Source organism: Fringilla coelebs (assembly GCF_963513975.1).
Source record: "Fringilla coelebs genome assembly, chromosome: 20".
NCBI lineage: Eukaryota > Metazoa > Chordata > Aves > Passeriformes > Fringillidae > Fringilla > Fringilla coelebs.
The window spans coordinates 10,582,228-10,600,886 of record NC_140046.1 but is presented as its reverse complement, the minus strand read 5'-3'; the positions used below and the strand labels follow the sequence as shown (position 1 = coordinate 10,600,886).

At 51.3% G+C, this 18,659-nt stretch overlaps 1 protein-coding gene across 2 annotated transcripts in view; it reads left to right on the top strand.

Moving 5' to 3' along the window:
• The window catches only part of LOC311161545 (S-adenosyl-L-methionine-dependent tRNA 4-demethylwyosine synthase TYW1-like), a 96,683-nt gene that overhangs the window by 27,467 nt on the left and 50,557 nt on the right, over positions 1–18,659 (top strand). For both annotated transcript variants that reach the window (XM_084219180.1, XM_084219179.1), the window contains exons 10-12: positions 4,084–4,136; positions 7,186–7,304; positions 16,175–16,284. In XM_084219180.1, the coding sequence (XP_084075306.1) occupies positions 4,084–4,136; positions 7,186–7,304; positions 16,175–16,284 (282 nt within the window). The remainder of the gene's footprint in view (positions 1–4,083; positions 4,137–7,185; positions 7,305–16,174; positions 16,285–18,659) is intronic.

Here is an 18,659-nt window from a genome sequence, read left to right as displayed (position 1 = left end):
AGACAGCAGTGTCCTGGCTCAGTGCTTAGAGCTCAGCTGGCTCTCTCCCTGGGTTCTTTGAGTTTCAGAGAAAAGACTTTTAAACTTTTATTTCCAGGATGGAGTGGGAATGCTGCAGTGTGGTTCCAAAGAGCTGAGTACAGTCGTGCCCCAGCCTCTGGAGCAATCAGGAGCTGTGACTTTGGCCATCTCTCCAATTGCACATCCCTCTGTGATCTATTAAACTCCAGTTGGCCTGTCAGGGTGAGCAATCACCACATGTTCCTCAGCCTGGTGTTACTGCCTGATAACACTCATTTCACCCCAAAGGTTGTTTAACAGCTTAATTCACTTCTATAAAAGTGACACTTAATTTCAGTGAAGTTTGGCAAGCTTCTAGATCATCTAAAATTTATCATCTAGAACAGGATCAATTCATACCCAGCCTTCAGATGAGATGTTCTTGTCCTTTAGTTGGGAGCTGATTGCTGTGAGCCTGCTCATAACTGAAGGGATCCTTTGCATATTAGACTGTAGAAATAATGAATAGATTGGTTTGTTCAGCTGTAGTGTCTGAAGGTACACAGGGGTGGGGAACAGCAGGTCCATCAAACACTGGATTGTTTGGAAGGTGCTGGATCCAAATATGCACTTAGAGTTATTGGTCACGAGTCACAGCACTCAGAGCAAAGGGGGGATGTGTTCACAGGGACTCCTGGCACCCGCAGCTCCAGACCTGGGGCCATCAGCAGGATTGGATTCAAGCACCGATGGCCTTGGCAGAGCCACGGGGACGTTGTGGCAAAGCTGATGGAAGAGTGAAGCTGGCCTGAGCTTACAGAAGGCTCCCCAGGAGCTGCAGTGTGGGAACAGGGCTGGAGACCCTCAGGCTGGCTTTGATCACAGTTTTTCACATGTTTAATTTGAAGCTTTGCAGTAAGGATGTGCTGTTCCCATGTGCTGGCACTGCTGAGGTCACAGCCCAGTCCTGGGGTCAGAATTGGGCCCTCACTCCAGAGAGGACATTGAGGGGCTGGAGTGTGTCCAGGGCAGGGAACGGAGCTGGGAAGGGTCTGGAGCCCCAGGAGGGGCTGAGGGAGCTGGGCAGGGGCTCAGCCTGGAGCAAAGGAGGCTCAGGGGGCCCTTGTGGCTCTGCACAGCTCCTGCCAGGAGGGGACAGCCGGGGGGGTCGGGCTGTGCTCCAGGGAACAGGGACAGGAGGAGAGGGAACGGCCCCAGGCTGGGCCAGGGGAGGGGCAGGGGGGATTTTGGGGAAATTCCTTCACTGAAGGGATGGTCAGTTCCTGGCACAGCTGCCCAGGGCAGGGTGGAGTCCCCACCCCTGGAGGGGTTTAACAGCCCTGTGCATGTGGCACTTGGGGACAAGGCTCAGTGCTGGGGGAATGGTTGGACTCGATGATCTCAGGGGGGTTTCCCAGCCAGAACAGTTCTGTCATTCTGAGACACTCCCAGTTTCTTGCTTAACCTTTTGTCCTTTCTTTTGGCCCAGACTGCTCTGCTGCCTCCTTCCCAGCAGTGCAGCCAGTGTTGAAGAGAATTTTTGCAGTCTTGTAGAGTCTCTGCTCACTGGCAGCAGGTGTGCAACAAGTGTCCAGCCTTGGTCTCTGCTATTTTCTCTCATTCCCAAGTGGTCAGCACCTAGTGCTGGGTGACCACACCTTCTCCTAGTTCCCCACAGGGTGCAGGACCCCAGTTCTGTGGCTTTAGGGTTCTGCACATCTCTGCTGCTCCCTCCTGTCACCACAGCTGGGACTGCTGGCAGTGACAGAGATGAGTAACCCCTCTCTCATCCCCAAAGCTGGCGTTTGTAAGACTGTTTTAGTGTTGAACATGTACAATTTTCTTGGCCTTTAAAGGAAGCTGTGGGTGCTCCACATGGTGGAAGTTGATTTAAGGAACCTAAGAGAAAATGCTGGAGCTCTGGAGCTTGGCACCTTGCTCAGTTCAGCTGCTTCCTCTCTTCCCTCAAACAGCTCAGTAGCAGATCTGGGTGGGCATGTCCTATTTCCAATGTAATTTTTCTGCAAAACCCATTTGAAAGCAGCCATGTTGCTGTTACTGACAAGTGATCTGTGAGAGAATAATCTTATATGACTGGTGGTGCTGGATTTGGAGAAATGGGAAAAATAAGGCTTGGACTGTGCTGGGTGAAAGCAGCGGAGTGTGCCTTGGACAGCTGTGTTAGAGGGAGGAGGAATGCAGCACCTTTTCAGCTCTCATCCACAAATCCTATGAGGACACACATTTTAGCAGGGCAGAGAGGTCTCAGCTGAGATTAAACCTTGCTGGACAAGCTGTTTGCAGAGAAAAGCTGCAGAAAGAGGCAGGATAGAGCCAGGGCAGGGAGGTGTTGGGTCCCAGCCATGTGCAGCTCTGTGTGTGTGGCTGTGCCCTTGGAACCAACATCCTCTGAGTGTGAGCCAGTCTGAGGTGAAGGTGTCCCAGGACTGCTTTGGGGACTGCCTTAGAAGGGCTATCATGGAATCCCAGAATGGTTAGGGCTGGAGGGACCTTAAGGGGACAGGGCAGGGACACCTTCCACTGTCCCAGGCTGCTCCAAGCCCTGTCCAGGGATCCAGGGGCAGCCACAGCTGCTCTGGGCACCCTGTGCCAGGCCTGCCCACCCTGCCAGGAAAAAATTCCTAATTCCCAATATCCCATCCATCCCTGCCCTCTGGCAGTGGGAGCCACTCCCTGTGTCCTGTCCCTCCATCCCTCGTCCCCAGTCCCTCTCCAGCCTTCTTGTAGCAGAGGTCACTCTGCCTGTATGTTCCAGTGTGAGGAGATGGATCAGACACCAGCAGGTGGAGTGGACAGAGGAGCCTGGGCAGGTCCCTGCTGGGTTTGAGTGGCAGGAGCAGAGCACTGTTTGGTTCCCTGTTAGCCCTGTCTGCGTGCACACAGTTTAATTTCCGCCTGCTGCAGCTGGTGTGGCATCTGCTGCTCCTGCAGCTCCTGGCTGGCTCGGTGTCCTTGCAGGTGTCAGGGACTTTGGGATGCAGTTGGTCTCACCTTGCTTTGGGACCTTGCTGTGCCAGAGCAGCTCAGGGACAGATGAGCAGGGCAGGGCGCTCGTGCTGCTGCTGTGGAGGAGCTGAAGGCCAGTTTGCTGAGCTGAAGGCTTTTTCCCTGTTAAGTTTGTGCTGGTTGGCAGGAAGAAGACTTGATAGCTAAAACGTGATATTTTTCCTTGCCTTGAAAGTGTAAATAAGAGCAGCAGGAAGGTGCAGTAGGCAGCTGGGAGGTTCTGAGTTTGGGGACAGCCAGGCCAGTGACATGTGAATGCCACTGTGAGGGACACAGCGAGGCATATCAAATCCCTCTTATTTTTATGCTGATTTTGAAGGGACTTTTAATCCTTCAGACATATTGGCCTCTAAGCACTTTTCTCAAAGAGGAATATAACCCCACTCAAGCAGTTTGGGTAATAATAGCACTTAGTGCTTAATGAACGTTGTGCAATTAATCCTCCTGGACCCATTGGAACAGAATTGTGTTGGTCTTGGCTGGGGACTGAGGAGCTGATCTGAGCTCAGCTTTCCTTTGGGTGTGGAGGAGCAGCTCCCTCCCCGTGGAGCTGGTGAGGCTCAGATGGGTGCAGGCTGAGCCCTGCTTGTGTTCCCCTCCTGTGTTCCCCTCCTGTGCCCTCCCAGCTGCACTGGGAATCAGCTCCTGTCCTGCAGGCTGGGACAGGGATCCTGGGTGCTGGCTAGGAGGCTGTTCTGGGGTCATGGCCTGGGGCCAGGGAGTTGCTCCTGGTTCTCTGTCCTGCTCCTTGGGTCCGTGAGCTGTTCCTGGGTTAGCCAGGCTCTGCCATCCTGTCTGTGCAGGAGTCCCCTGGACACCCTGATTCAAGGCAGCCTCAGCAATGTCACTCCATGTCCCACTAAAAGAAACCATTTCCAGTTGGCTGAGGTCCCTGGCGGGGCACTGCCATTGCTGGTGGTGTCACCTTGGGGCCAGTGGGGAAGAGCAGCATTGAGTCCACAGTGTCAATCACTCTGGGTACCACTGGTATATTTTGTGTGTCAATTCTTGCAGGCCAAATCATCAATTGTTTGATGATTTGTGCTTTGTTTTCAGGTTATAGACTAATTGGGAGCCATTCTGGGGTGAAGCTGTGCCGATGGACAAAGGTATGTTCTGTTTCCTTTTCTCATTTCATAAATAAAACAAAGCTAGAGACTTGCTTAGGTATTCCAATTTCCTGATGAAATTACATTTAAAAATGTGCTATTATTTGCACAAACCCAAATTCCACCTTTCAAGCTATAACCTTGCATTTCCAGCTATTAAAATTCCTCTGCAAAGAGTGAGAATAGAGTTGTGGCACAGAGCTGGGATGCTTTTCTGGTTTTTCCTGTTGTTCTGCTGTCTGCTGAAACATCTTCTGCACACTGAAATCCACGTGAGGGAAGAGTGGGAAGGTTCTGTCCCTGGTGTGAGGTTGTGGAACAGGGATAGCACAGCCCCTGCACACCTGAGCAGGCACATGAGGCTGTTTGAATCCCCAGTGCTGGGGCTGGGTTGTGACAGCCAGGGCTCCCTTGGCTCTCAGCATTTATCAGATCAGATTTCCACGGGGAGGTGTTAATGATTTCACTGTTGCTATTGATTTCCCTGCTCTGTGGGGTGTGTGTGGATGTGGCTGTGCACAACACCCGTGGGTATGAGTGCACCTGTGTGACACAGCCTCCTCCCAGCCCTGCACGTGGCTCCTGGAGGAGCTGGAACTCAGTGGCTTTTCAAGCAGTGTCCAGACTTAAAAACATTCCCAGCAGAGCCCCAGGGAATAAACTGCAGGCCCTTCAGGGTGGGTGTGGTTTCAGCAGGTCCCTCTGGAGCTCACAAGTCTCCAGTGTTGTATGTTTGGGGAGCAGTATTGATCAGAGAATCGTTAAGGCTGGAAAAGTCCTCTGAGGTCATTGAGTCCCACCATTCCCCCAGCACTGCCAGGGCCACCACTGCCCCATGTCCCAAGTGCCACATGCCCAGGGCTGCTAAACCCCTCCAGGGGTGGGGACTCCACCCTGCCCTGGGCAGCTGTGCCAGGGTTGGACAATAAATTCCAGGAAGGAATTTCCCCAAAATCCCCCCTGCCCCTCCCCTGGCCCAGCCTGGGGCCGTTCCCTCTCCTCCTGTCCCTGTTCCCTGGAGCACAGCCCGACCCCCCGGCTGTCCCCTCCTGGCAGGAGCTGTGCAGAGCCACAAGGGCCCCCTGAGCCTCCTTTGCTCCAGGCTGAGCCCCTGCCCAGCTCCCTCAGCCCCTCCTGGGGCTCCAGACCCTTCACCCACCGTGTTGCAACACCCTGCACCCTTGAGCATCCTTGAATGGGAACCTCTGGAATCAGCACCTTGTTAAGATGCCAGCACATCTGTAATTCCTGTGCTGTGGCAGTGATCAGTCCTGGCTGTCTGAGCTCTCCTTTGCTGCATGATTAACTTTGTTTATTTTTGAAAGAGCCCTTAGGATGCCCAGGGTGGCTGCAGAGAGTTTTCATTACAGTGCCTGGTGTCAATGAGCTGTGTTCTCCTGAGCAGCATAGTGAGCCCAGCCCTGGGCTGTCAGAAGTGTGTGGGATGCACTGATGGCACTGCTGCTCTGGTGGTCACTCTTACACTCATTTCTCTCTTCTGTCATTGTTAGTGGCAGACACGATCACGAAAAGTTTAAAGAAAAACTTCCATGTTGTGACTGAGAAGGCCAGAGAAGCTATTTTTATGAAAGACCCAGACTTTAATGCAGCACTGTAAAGCCATTTCACAAAACAAATAGCAGCTCTGTGTGCTTAGATGGGCCCACACTATTTTTAGCTTAAGCAGGAATTGAATGTAAAGTCTTCTAATAAATTGAGCTGAGATTGGTTCCGGGCAGTGACTTTGCCTCAGGCTCACACCAGTGTGTGAGGGCCTTCAGGAGCCTTTGTGGGGATTTGTATCAGAGGAAAGCAGGAGCAGAGCTGGCAGGATCAGTATTAAGTGGAGTTTCATAGAAGTATCTCAGATGGAAAAGATTGGGTTCTGTCAAATTCCAGAAAAAACAGAAACCCTGTATGTTTTAGGAAGACTCTGTTTGCCTTAGGAAAAGCCAAATATAACTTGCTCTCCTGAATTTGTGAATCTCCTGAAGTCTCTCATTTGAAGAATGGGTAGAATCAACAGCATTTTCCATGTCATTTAATCTTCCACCTGTATAGCCAGTTAGGGATTAGCTGTAGATTTTTCCCTGCTGCTCCTTTCTGTTGGATCACCAGGACTCTCCAGGAAGACGAAGGCAGATTGAAAGCTGCTGTGTTACATTTCAGATTTTCTCTTGAGAGGAGTAAAGTTTCTTTCTCATTTATTATTATTTAACTGAGCTAATGAAAGACAGCCTTTTCTGCAAGCAGTCTGCATGATAAATAGGAGTTGAATCCTGTTGGGAAAGCTGCTGTGGCTGTGGTGGGAAGGGAAGTGCAGCATCCTGCTGGAGCCACTGCTGGCTGTGAATGAGGGCTTATAAGGTCAGGGCATTTATTTAATTTACTGCTGTAAGAAATACTCTGCCAGATAAATGAAAATAATGGAGTGTTCAGTAGGACAGCCTTGAAATGGATCCTTGTTGCTCCTGAGTGAGCTTTTCCAGGAACACTTTCTGCAGCTCAAGAGGCTTCACCTGCTCTTCATGGGCTGAGGCTGAAAGCTGCAGGAGAGCACATTATTGTGCTGGGATCTGCCAGAGCAGGGACTGAGGAGCTTAAAGTTTTCTCCTCTAACACAGGGATGAGTTTGACCTCCTAAATGCAGTCTGGCTGCAAGGGTGCAGGTAGAGTCACATTTTTTAGGGAGTTGGGAATTTCTTGGGGCAGGTGGCACTGGTGTCCCTCTGCCCTGCTCAGGGCATTGCTGGACTTAGAACTCAAGTCACAGGTGGCTGAAAGGGAGCAGATCCATGGCTGCCCTCAGTTTGGCTCCAGATGGGGAATTTAAACTCTCCTGGTGTGTGTTTGTGTGAGTGTGTGTGTGCCCTCAGTTTGGTTCCAGATGGATTTTAACTCTCCTGGGGGGGCGGTAGGTGTGTTTCCCTGCCTTCAGTTTGGTTCTACATAGGTTTTTATCTCTCCTGGGGCGTGTGTGTGTGTTCCCCTGCCCTCACTTTGGCCCCAGCTGGCTTTTTAACACTCGCTGTGTGTTTCCCTGCCCTAGTCCATGCTGCGGGGCCGCGGGGGCTGCTACAAGCACACCTTCTATGGCATCGAGAGCCACCGCTGCATGGAGGCCACCCCCAGCCTGGCCTGTGCCAACAAGTGTGTCTTCTGCTGGAGGTAAGGCACCCCTGGCTTTGGGACACAGCCAGCTGTGCTCTGGGGGGGTGGGCTGGGTGTGCTGTGTGACCCCCCGAGGTGCTGAGCAATGGCAGTGTCTTTGGAAATTTGGAAAACCATTTTCCATATTTAAAGTACCTTCAGCCTAACCAATTCCATTGCTCTAAACAAGTGAAAAGTGATCACTCAGTAACTGTTGCCTTCCTAAAATAGCAGCTGATAAATCCCAGAAACACTGGGGTAGGAAGAGCCATCCAGGATCACCCAGTCCAAACTGTGCCTGATCCCCGCCTTGTCCCCAGCCCAGAGCTCTGAGTGCCGCCTCCGGGCCTTCCTTGGGCACTCCAAACCTCCCTGGGCAGCCCCTGACAGTGCTGAGCACCCTTTCCATGGGGAAATTCCTCCTGATGTCCACCCTGAGCCTCCCCTGGCCCAGCCTGAGGCTGTTCTCTCTCCTCCTGTCCCCTCCTGTCAGGGAGTTGTGCAGAGCCCTGAGAAGATCCCTCCTGTGCCTCTTTTTTCTCCAGGCAGGACAACCTGTCTTCAACTCAATGACTTCCCATAGGTCAGGAAAGTCTCCCCTTTCCTCAGAGAACTGACTTCATGGTGAATTCCTGAAGGAAAGGAGCTGTGCTAGATTTGAGCTTCTCAAGCACTACTCACTCTCTCCTGCCTGGGCTTCCAAGGGAGGTGTGTGCCAGGCTGGGGGAGTGCAGGGTGGGATTGGGAAGAGAAGCTGAGGTTCAGCAGAAATGCCAGCAGTGACGTGAGAGTGCCTGGAGTGGGAGGACAGGGAGGTTGTGCTTTGAGCTCTTTTGTTTTCCATCCTGCTAAATCATCCCATGGGAGCTGTACTTCCTCTGGGACTGCCAATAACACCCATTCCATCCCTAGCATCCCAGTGAATATTCCCTGAGCAGCCTGAGCCAGTGGAAGGTGTCCCTGCCATGGCAGGGGGTGGAATGACATGGGCCTGAAGGTTCCTTCCTACCCAAACCATTCTGGGATTCTGTGATAATATTTCCATGCAAACCCAGCTAAATTCCTCTGAGCGCCCCTTTCTGTCTTTCATAGTCCTCAGGTTTTAATAATTCAGATATTTCATGGGGGCATTTGAAGGACTTGGGGACAGCTTGAAGGTTGTCTCCCATGTTAGATGTGAGCACTGGACACTGGGCATCCTGTGCAGTTTGCATTTGGGAGTCTGTTCCAAAGGGTTTATGGCTGCTCTAGATGTGCTTTCCTCGTCCTGGGCTTTCCTGCCTGGGGAGGAGGCAGCAAAGGGCACCTTTGATGTGCAGCTTCTGCTTTGCTTCAGAGCAGGGCAGTGTCTGGGAAGGAAAACCTTCTGCTTGTGTCTGTTTTCCACGTGGTGTGCATGGAGTCCTGCAGGGGGACTGTGCTGAGAGGGACATTGCCCTGCCTGTGCTTGTCCCTCTGTCCCCACGCACAAGGCACATCCTAAACAGCAAACAGCATGAGGGACTTTGTTCCCAGCATTGCTCCACAGAGCATTTCCCACTTTCTCTTCCAAATGCCCTCATTCAGGATTTTTTGGCAGCAGCCTGGATGTGGAATAGGCTGAATCAGGGAAATCCAGCAGGTGTGAACTGGAGAGTGCAGAAACTGATAAATGAGATAGTGCAGATTTATCAATAATTGATAAATCAGTCCATTAGTGTAGAGATGCAGAGAAAGTGGCACTGTTCCCTGTGTCTCTAACTCATCATCCTGTCACTGTCACCTGTCACTTCAGAGGGATCTGGCAGCAGCAGCCTGATGGCAATGAGTGCTACAGTGCTGGTTTTCCTGCTGGCTACAGCCTGAGTGCAAGGAAACAGCTTCCCAGGGCACTGAGCTCAGAGGTTTCAGCATTGATTTATTTATTTCCCTGCTCTGGGTGAGGTGGTGGCAGGTGTTGGACTCTCCCATATGGAATGCAGCTGGCTGTCTTCAGCCTCCCCTGGAAACTGGAAGGTTTAAGCTGGAAGATGTAAGGCTCAGTTTGAGGCTCATCCCAGGACATTGAGCTTGACTTAAACCAGAACTGCTGCTGAAAGAAGTTTCTTATTGGTCACTCTTCCAGCTCCTCTGCCTGGGCTGCTGCAGCCTTCACGTGGCTGTGAGAGGGATCTTCCCTCCCTCCCTGCCACACCCAATTTGATCCTGTGCCACCCCAGCTCCCAAACCCTGCAGTCAGCCCTATCCGTGCTTGTTTTATCCCCCACACCTTGCAGGTTGTTCAGTGTATGACACTGAGGTGGAGCTGCAGGCCCTGATGGCTAGGCAGGGCAAACAAGGCAGCTCCTGAGCAGCAGGTGCCATCTGTGCTGGTGCAGACATGTGAAATCCCAGTTTTGATCTGCTTCTGGCAGAATGTTCCTCATGCAGGTTTTGTGCTGCGCAGCTCTGCGCGCTGCCTTGGAGATAAGGCTGCTGGGATTCTTTCTTCTTGATCTCTTCTTTCAGGATTTTGACATTTGTAGATTCTGCCAATGTTTCCAACTGCACAACCACCGAGCTCTCCCCGGATGGCTGAAGGAAAGGCCAAGGAGCCTGTTTATTTTCTCTTCCTCACTTTGGCAAGAATGCTGCAGTGCAGCTGCTTTCCCTGGGAGCTGGATATCACTGGAGTTGGCTAGTCCTGACTGACACATTTTGGCCCCAAACCATTACTCATGGAATCACAGACTGGTTTGGGTTGGGGCCTTAATGGGCATCAGTTCCAGCTGCTGTGGGCAGGACACCTCCACTAGAACCCATGGGTGGAGCCAGTATCCAAACATGCTCAGAAAATGAGGGGGTTTTGTCAGAGATGTGTCTTCACTCTGCACTGGATGCTTTTCTTGTCCCCTTGTCCCTGGGAGCTGTCACAGCAGCCAGGGCCCCCTGACTGGCTCGTGCCTCCCTGCCTGTCCCCTTCAGAGGGGCTGGCAGTGCAGGGTTGTGGGGCAGCTTTTTGTGGGGACAGGAAAAGCAGACTGGAAGCAGGGCCAGGGCAGGCTCAGGGTGGATTTCAGGAAAGGTTCTTCCCCCAGAGGGTGCTGGCACTGCCCAGGGAATGGGCACAGCCCCGAGGCTGCCAGAGCTCCAAGAGCTCCAGGGATGCCCAGGCTGGGATTGTTGGGGTGTCTGTGCAGGGCCAGGAGTGGGACTGGGTGATCCCTGGGGGTCTCTTTCAGCTCAGGTCATTCTGTAATTCTTCAAGGTGGATTGTTTGGTGTCCTCCAAGGCTGTTCTGTCAAAAGCGCTGAGGACAGTGCCCCACACCTGAATCACTGCAACATCCCCAGCCATAATCCTGTCCTCCAAGGGAGTCTGTCCCTCTCCATCCCTGCTCCCAGCTGCTCTCACTGAGGCTGTGTCTCTTTAGCTTAATTGCCTAAATGGAAATGTGAAAGTGACCAAATCTTTTAATCAATTAGAGCAAGTGTGGGTTTGGAGCTCTGTGACACCTCCCTGCAGCACAGGCACCAGGCAGACCTGATTTGATGAGGGTTTTTGGCTCAGTGTCCAAAGCCCAATCAATTATTGCAGAGAGATGGAACAGCTAAATAAGATTTAAATTAATAGGGTTTATTACTTTTGCATCTGAGGAGGAGGCAAACCAGACAGAGTGAAATATCCTGTGAAGAAATTGCCTCGTATTTCTTCTGCTGTAACTTTAATGCTTCTACCTGTGCTTGGAGGTTTCAGGTTTTGCTTCTAGACAGCAACTGAAATTGTGTTCATACACTAAATCAGTGGATGGCCAAAAGCCAGGCATCACAGTAAGCCCTGCACAATACAGAGATTAAAAATTAATAATCTCTCAAAGGAGAAATACTTATGGTCTTTAAAAAATTAAGAAGAAACTGAAAACAGATGAAAACAAAGCTTCTCCTCAGTAACTAACTTGATTCCAGAGGGTAAATTCCTCAGGGAAATATGGGGAGTATTGGTATCAAAGGAGTGGACACTGCAGGTTTGGAGCACCTGGAAGCTGAGCCTGAAACCTCAGAGAATCTCTGTCCAGCTCCCAGTCCTGGTTCTGCCCAGCTGCTGCTCTTTTCTGCCAGGGTTTACAGTTTGGTTATGGTTTTGTTTCCAGAAGGGATCTGTTGTGACCAAGGTTCATCTCTCACATTGGATTCTTCGCTGGTTTGTTGAGTTTTGGGCCTGTCTGTCTGCCAGGGGCTCCTGAAATGACCAAATAAATGGGGTGAGGGACAGCACATCAATGTGCCCAGTTCATGCCCCTGGTAAAAAAAGTAGTAAAAAAAAGTCTTGGTGCCTTCATGAGCTGCTCTGTCAGCTCTGTCATCTGAGGCATTTCTAGGAGAAAATGTTCATGTCTGGGTTGAAATCTCTGATTTTAATTTTATAGCACTCTGTGATCTCCTGGACATGGACTTCCTAAAGGTCCTGGGACTTGTTAAAATCAGCTCCCAAACTTATGGCCTCAGTAGCGAATATAAACAGAGTATGGGCTGTGAAATGTCCACACTGGGCCTTGGGTGTCCCTGCAGGGGATGGTGCCAAGTCCAGCAGTCACTGATGAGGGGCAGTGACTGGGGGCTTAGAATGTGAATTTGCACATTTTGCCATCAGGTGAGTTTTGGAATGGTCTGGGAAGCTGTGCTGGGCGGGGTTCAGGGATGGGGTGGGTGGACACAGCACACCACACCTGCTGGGACTGGGGATCAATCAGCTCAGGACACTGAGCATCACCTGCCTTTCAGGAGATCCTGCTCTTTAAAAATGGAGCATCTCAGAGTTGGGATGGAGCTTTTTCAGCATGGGTCATCTTCCATCTTTAAGGTTTCAATTAGAAGAGAATCACAGAATTCTTTTGGTTGGAAAAGCCCTCTGAAATCCTTGAGTCCAGTTGTTCCCCCAGCACTGCCAAGGCCACCAGACCCTGTCCTCAAGTGCTACATCCATGGGGCTTTTAAACCTCTCCACCACTGCCCTGTGACAAGCCTTTCCATGAAGAAATTTCCCTTAACATCCAGTCTAAGCCACCCCTAGCATCCTCTGGTTAGGGTGACCCTGTCAGCCAATTTACCAGCCTGCTCCAGGGTGACTTTATCCATCCTAGGGAAAACATTAAAATCAGGTTCTGTATCTCAGTCCTGGTCTCTGCCCAGCCCAGGCTGGGCTGCTCCTGTTGCTCTCAGGAGGTGCAGAAGAAAAGGAACAGCCAGGTTTCATTTTGTACAGCAGGAACATTAAACATGGTTGGCTTGTGCATTGGCCAAGCTTTTTTTATGGTCTCTCCCTTTCTCCTCCCATCATTCCAGGGAAAGTCCTTGGGATCTCTTTTGTGTGTCCTTTCCTGGTCATGGCTGATGTTTTGCCTTCCCCTTTCTGCTGATGCCCCTGTGTTTTTGTGCTCCTTCTTTTGTTTGCAGCTGGAGGCTCATGAGGCTGCAGAAGAGCAGATTGATTTTATTGTTTTGTCTGCTTTTTATTGCTTCAGTTTGCACTTCTGCCTTAATAGGGCTTCCAAAACTGAAGTTCTTTTCCCTTAAGCTCTTCTCCTCTGGGATCTCCCTGCTAGCTCTCAGGGTTCACTGAGACTGCTTCTTGAACTCTTCTTCTTTTTCTTCTGCTCCTGCCCTCCCTGAGAATGGTGTGCTCTGTCCTCTTATGTCACTGCCACGAGCACTTCCTCGCCTTCCTGTTCCCCACCAGGCATCACCCTGGCTCAGCCAATGCCTGCAGTAAATAACATTTTATACCTGAGCTATATTGCCCTCAGAGCCTCTTAATAACCACTTCCAGACTGTATAAAGCAAAAGCTGATTTATTAAAATAGCCCCCAAGTGCCTGGGGAGGCAGATCACAGCCCTGGGGAGCTGCACCTTCACACGGGTTCCAGAACCTGCCAGGGACACTGGGAATGCTGTCCCAGGCTCCTGGAGAGCTGGGACTGCAGGGAAGCTGGATGGGAGCAGGCTGGGTGGCTGGGGGGGTTCCAGGGCAGCCAGCAGGAGCTCCCCTCATGTTCCCTGCAGTCGTGGGGCTGTGGCACTGAGGTGTCTCTGAAGGAGCACACCAAACCTGTTTCACACCTGCAACCTCTGCTAAAATCGAGGTTTTCTGCTGTTTATCGGTTTGGGGGAGATTTCATTTCAGTTGTGTTACTTTGGGAAGGAAGGGAGGAATCCCTGACACAGATTCCTGCTCAGTGCTGGTGTAGCCAGAGGTGGGTGGTGGGAGCTCACAGAGCCTGGGGGCAGTGGGGAGGTGGCTCTGGTATTCTGTCTGTGCTGGGACTGGGGAACAGTCTCCTGAGCCCAAGGCATTACTGCTTTATCCTCCTCTTGGCAGGGAACCTCCTTTTGCCAAATAAGCAGCTCTGTAGACCTGACCTGGTGTGTTTATTAAACAGTAGGATGTGTTAAAAATGCAGGGCCTGTTGGACACTAATAGCTGTCCAGGGTGCACCCAGAGCCTATTGATTTCCTGCCAGCTGGCCCTATTAAATATACAAGGTACAAGTTTTGCAGTTAAACATGGAAGAGTTTTATAAATGCCTTTTATAGCTGACATTCAGAAAACTTTCCATGTTGCCAGATGGGGAAATAAAGGGGAAATTCAAAAAGCTGTTTTGACTTAAAGGATCCTTGAGGTGGTGAAGTTTGAGAACCGTGTTTGAATCTTTGCTCTTGAAGTGGATGAAGAAATGTTTGGGCCAAAAGACTGATTTTATTGAGCCTGGGTTTGTGTTTTAGCACTATCAGACAGGGCAGCTGCAGGTGTTTCTCACTTGGGGAGTCCCAGAATCCCAGACTTGTTTGACTTGGAAGGAGCCTTAAAGCCCATCCAGTGCCACCTCTGCCATGGCAGGGACACCTCCCACTCTCCCAGGCTGCTCCCAGCCCTGTCCAGCCTGGCCTTGGGCACTGCCAGGGATCCAGGGGCAGCCACAGCTGCTCTGGGCACCCTGTGCCAGGGCCTGCCCACCCTCACATGGAGGAATTTTTTTCCTGATGTCCAACCCAAGCCTACTCTCTTTTGGTTTGAGTCCCTTTCCCTTTGTGCAGAGGTCATTGGGAGCCTTTTGCTTGTCTCCAGTGAGGGCTGGACCAGCCCCCTCATCCTGGGAAGGTGCTTTCCTGTCCCTTCTCCCTCAGTTAAAGGCTGAGAGTCCTGTCCTGATCCCCTGGAGCTGGAAGGCTGAATGCAGCTGTAACCTCCCAGGTGTTCCCAGGGCTGGACAGTTTATATGCATGTTCGTAACAATGCCTTATGTACTTTGCTGAGCATTACAAATGGTGAACAAGGCCATCAAAGAAGTTTCTTCCATTCAAGAGAGAGGGGGAAATGTGGGAAATGGATTTGTAGAGAATTCTCAAAGCTTGGTAGAAGGCTCACATAGTGTGCATTTGAATGTAAACTTTGAGATAAGAAATGCTGACTTAGAAATGCCATGGAATGGGACAGACATTGCTGAGAGTGAAACGGAACTAGAAGCAAGTTTCAAAAGATGGCCTTGCAAATAAGAGTGGATACTTTGGAGAAATAGAACTATGAAAGGGGCATTGTAGGGGACCCACGAGGGGTCATTTTAGATGACTGGCTTTAAGGCATTTACAGCATGGTGTGGCTAAAGCTGATAGGCCAAGAAACACTTACAGTGCATTGTAATTAGGGAATAGTTGGCTTCTGATTGTGATGGTGTGGATTATAACATCTGTACTGTCTCACCCTTCACATGAGACTGAAAATGAAATTAAAGTTTTTAAAACACCTCTCAGTTGCCCCATCCCTGGGTCAGAACAAGGCAGAATCCAGCATCCAGGGATGGTGGAGGGGGTGCAGGAAGCAGAGGTCACCTGGCTGCAATACAGAGTGTCAGGAGGGGGTTTTGGTTGGCCTTGTTTTCCTGTCCAGAGGTGAGTTAATCCAGGAGCTTTTGTGAAAGACCCTGCACGATTTGCTGCTCTTAATGAACTCTGTGGGCTGCCAGGGGAATGGTAGGGAAAAACTGAGGGGGCTTTTGGAGCATATTTTGGGATGAAGCAGGAAAAGATGGAGAGAGAACAAGGAGGTGAAAACACAGAATTTCGTTGACTTCCTTAACATGATATTTAAGGGCTGGATGAGCCTCTCATTCCAATAAAGTAAGAAATTAAGAGGAACTCCATGGGTCTTCCAGGTGCTTGGGTTGATTTACCTGGGTTGGCTTTTGCTATTTTCCAAGAAAACAAAATATGGGGACAGTGATCTTTTCCAGGTAAGGTTGGCTTCCCACTCCAGTGTGACCCAGCTGTTCCTCAGATGGAAGATCTGGGGCTTTTTCCCTGCAATCTGCTTGAGTCAGGGGGATTAAAATCTGGGAGATGGCCCAGATCCCCCAGGAATGCATCCCTGATACAGGACAGGCTTCCTGCTCCCTTCAGGGGGTTTGGAGGAGCCTGCCCTCATCTGTCCTGCTACCAGAGCACCACACAAAGATCGGGGTAGAAACAAATCCTGTCCTCAGGTGCCTTTGAAATGGAACTAAAAATGGCCTAGAACCTCCCTTCTCCAGAGCTTGGTGCAGCTGTGGGCAGAACAGGAGGCAGAACCACTTTCCCTTTCTTTAGAGGTTTTTGCAGACATTATTTTGGCTTAGGAACCTTTCACCTGTGCTTCAAAATATCAGTATAAAGGGTAATATTACCCACAAGGCCCATTCCTCCCTCTGGGAGACCAGAGCCTGGAAGGAGAGGGGTGTAAGCCTGGTGTTCAGGGGTGGCATCCAGAGGCTGGGCCAGCAGCAGGAGTTGCTGAGCATCTTTTGTTGCTTTGAATGCTGTTGATGCCAAAGTACCAGGTGGCAGGTGAGTTCTCCAGGTGGGTTCCAGGTGGCAGTGGGTGACTGTCCCCTCTTCCCTCAGACACCACACGAACCCCGTGGGCACCGAGTGGCGCTGGAGGACGGACCAGCCCGAGCAGATCCTGCAGGAGGCTCTTGAGAAGCACCAGAACATGATCAGGCAGTTCAAAGGTAACTCCTCCTCTGTCCCCACCCCTGGGCTGTCAGGGGATAACCAGCAGTGACATCTTCACACAGGTGAGAACGTTCTGCTCCTCTGGGAAGTAGGGCTGAGGTTCAGAGTGTCAGGAGGGTGGGTGAGAAGAAGCTGCTGTGGCACATTTAATGTCTTCTGAAATGAGGCTCAGCCACTGGGTAGGTGCTGCTGCCTGGAGGGAGTAGAGTGGAGTTGCCTCTGGTGTATCCTGGTAGTTGTCAAATCCTTTCCCTGGGTCGGCACAGAGCCTTCCAGAGTGGTTAAAGCCAGCCTGGATGAGGGGGGATCCTGGCTCCTCTGGAGGAGTGAGGGCAGGTAGGAAGCAAAAGCAATCAGCCTCTTACCTGCCAGGAAATATACTGCCAGCCCGAACACCCAGCTTTGTGTTACCCTGGAACTCCTGGGTTGTGTTTGTCTCATGAATAATGAAACAGCAGCAAGCAGGGGATTTTGATTTTCAGGAATTATTCAGTACCTGTGGTTGTGACTGAAGATGCAGTTCCACAGCACCTCTGGGAAGCACTGCAGCTTGCTTCCCGCAGAAATTCCCTGGAAGTTTGATATTCTGTGTCTGTAACTGTAGAGAGGGCTGGGGGTTTTGTTTCCCAAATGTGATGATCTGGTTGCTGTGCCAAGGTCAGCTGTGTGTGCTGGCAGGGCTGGACAGCTTGGCAGGACAGCTCCAGGGTTCTGCTCTCCCCAGCTGCCTTGAGCTGCACAAATGGAGTGGAACAGCCATAAAACGTGCAGGATGAGCCCTGGCCTTGGCTGTCATTTTGGGAACCTGATTGTTTAGGTTGGCTGTGCTCAAAGAGATTCCAATGGATCCAGGATGTGACAGGCACAAAGCCCTTCTGTCAGCAGAGCAGAGCTGCTCTGCCTCCATCTCTGCAGTTGGATAATGGGTGGAAAAATAGCTCAGGTTAGGGCCCCATGGGCTTCATTCTCCTCACGTGGCTGGTTTGGAGCAGCAGCTCTGTGAAGCCTCACTCCTGAGCCTGGGGTTTCTTTGGCACTGTGTCAGACATCCCCTGGAGCAGGGGGTGGTGGTACTGAAACACCCTCAGCAACTCTGCAGGGAAATCTGGGGGGCTGAGAGGCACACTCAGGGCAGGGCTTTACCCCAGGGGCACCTGGAGAAACACCATGGTTGAGCCAAGGGATGCATGGAAGGGTCTGGAGCCCCAGGAGGGGCTGAGGGAGCTGGGCAGGGGCTCAGCCTGGAGCAAAGGAGGCTCAGGGGGCCCTTGTGGCTCTGCACAGCTCCTGCCAGGAGGGGACAGCCGGGGGGGTCGGGCTGTGCTCCAGGGAACAGGGACAGGAGCAGAGGGAACGGCCTCAGGCTGGGCCAGGGGAGCTCAGGGGGGATTTTGGGGAAATTTCTTCACTGAAAAGGGAGCCCAGGCCTTGGCACAGCTGCCCAGGGCAGAGATGGAGCCCCCATTCCTGGAAATGTTCAAAATTCATGTGGATGTGGCACTTGGGGACATGGGTCAGTGGTGGCCTTGGCAGTGCTGGGGCAATGTTTGGACTCTGATCCTGGAGGTTTTTCCAGCCTCAGTTATTCTGTGCCTCTGAGCACTGGGAGGTTCTGAAGGGGATCAGATCTGTTCGTGCTGGAGTCCCACCTGTCTGTTGTCCCTGCCCTCAAAACCAGGGACAACAGGCTTGGTTTCTGTTTGGGAGGGTGAAGTTACCCATCAAAATGAGCTTGTTCAGCCAGGGTGGGGCCTGGAGGGGTGGGGGCCCTCCAGCCCTGGAGGCTTTCAGGCATCCGGAGAAGAGCCATTATCACCCTGCACTGAGGAACAGCCTTCTCATTCGCTGACCCTGCTGTCTTCCCGAAATGTTTCAGGAGGAGGAATGATTATGGTAGACTTTTCAGCATCTGAAATACTACTGAAGTGTCAGGGGGCCTGTCAGGACATCCCAGTTCTCTCTTTTTGGAGCCTATCTTATGTTAAATAAATTCATAAATATTACTCAAAATGTGCCTGTGCATCTGAGCACAGGTACCCTTGACCTGGGACTGTGAAAGGAGAAGACAGAAAAGCTCTGGACCAGAACTGTGTTGTTAAGTGGGAAAAGAAAAGCTGGTTTATTTTCCTAGTGCTAGATGGCACCATTCCTGTCCTAGCTGCTGTGAGTCAAAGGTTTATTAAGGAGAAGAAAAATTGGTAAGAGAAGCCCAGGAGCTCCTGTTCCATGTAGTGAATTTTACATCGTTCTTCCCTCAGGTGTGCGGGGAAGTGTTAGGGTGGAAGCAGTAAGAGCCAAATTGAGTGAGTGAACTGAGCTGGGGACAGGCAAAGGTTCAGCTCTGGCAGGATCAGAGTCCTTGTGTGCAGTT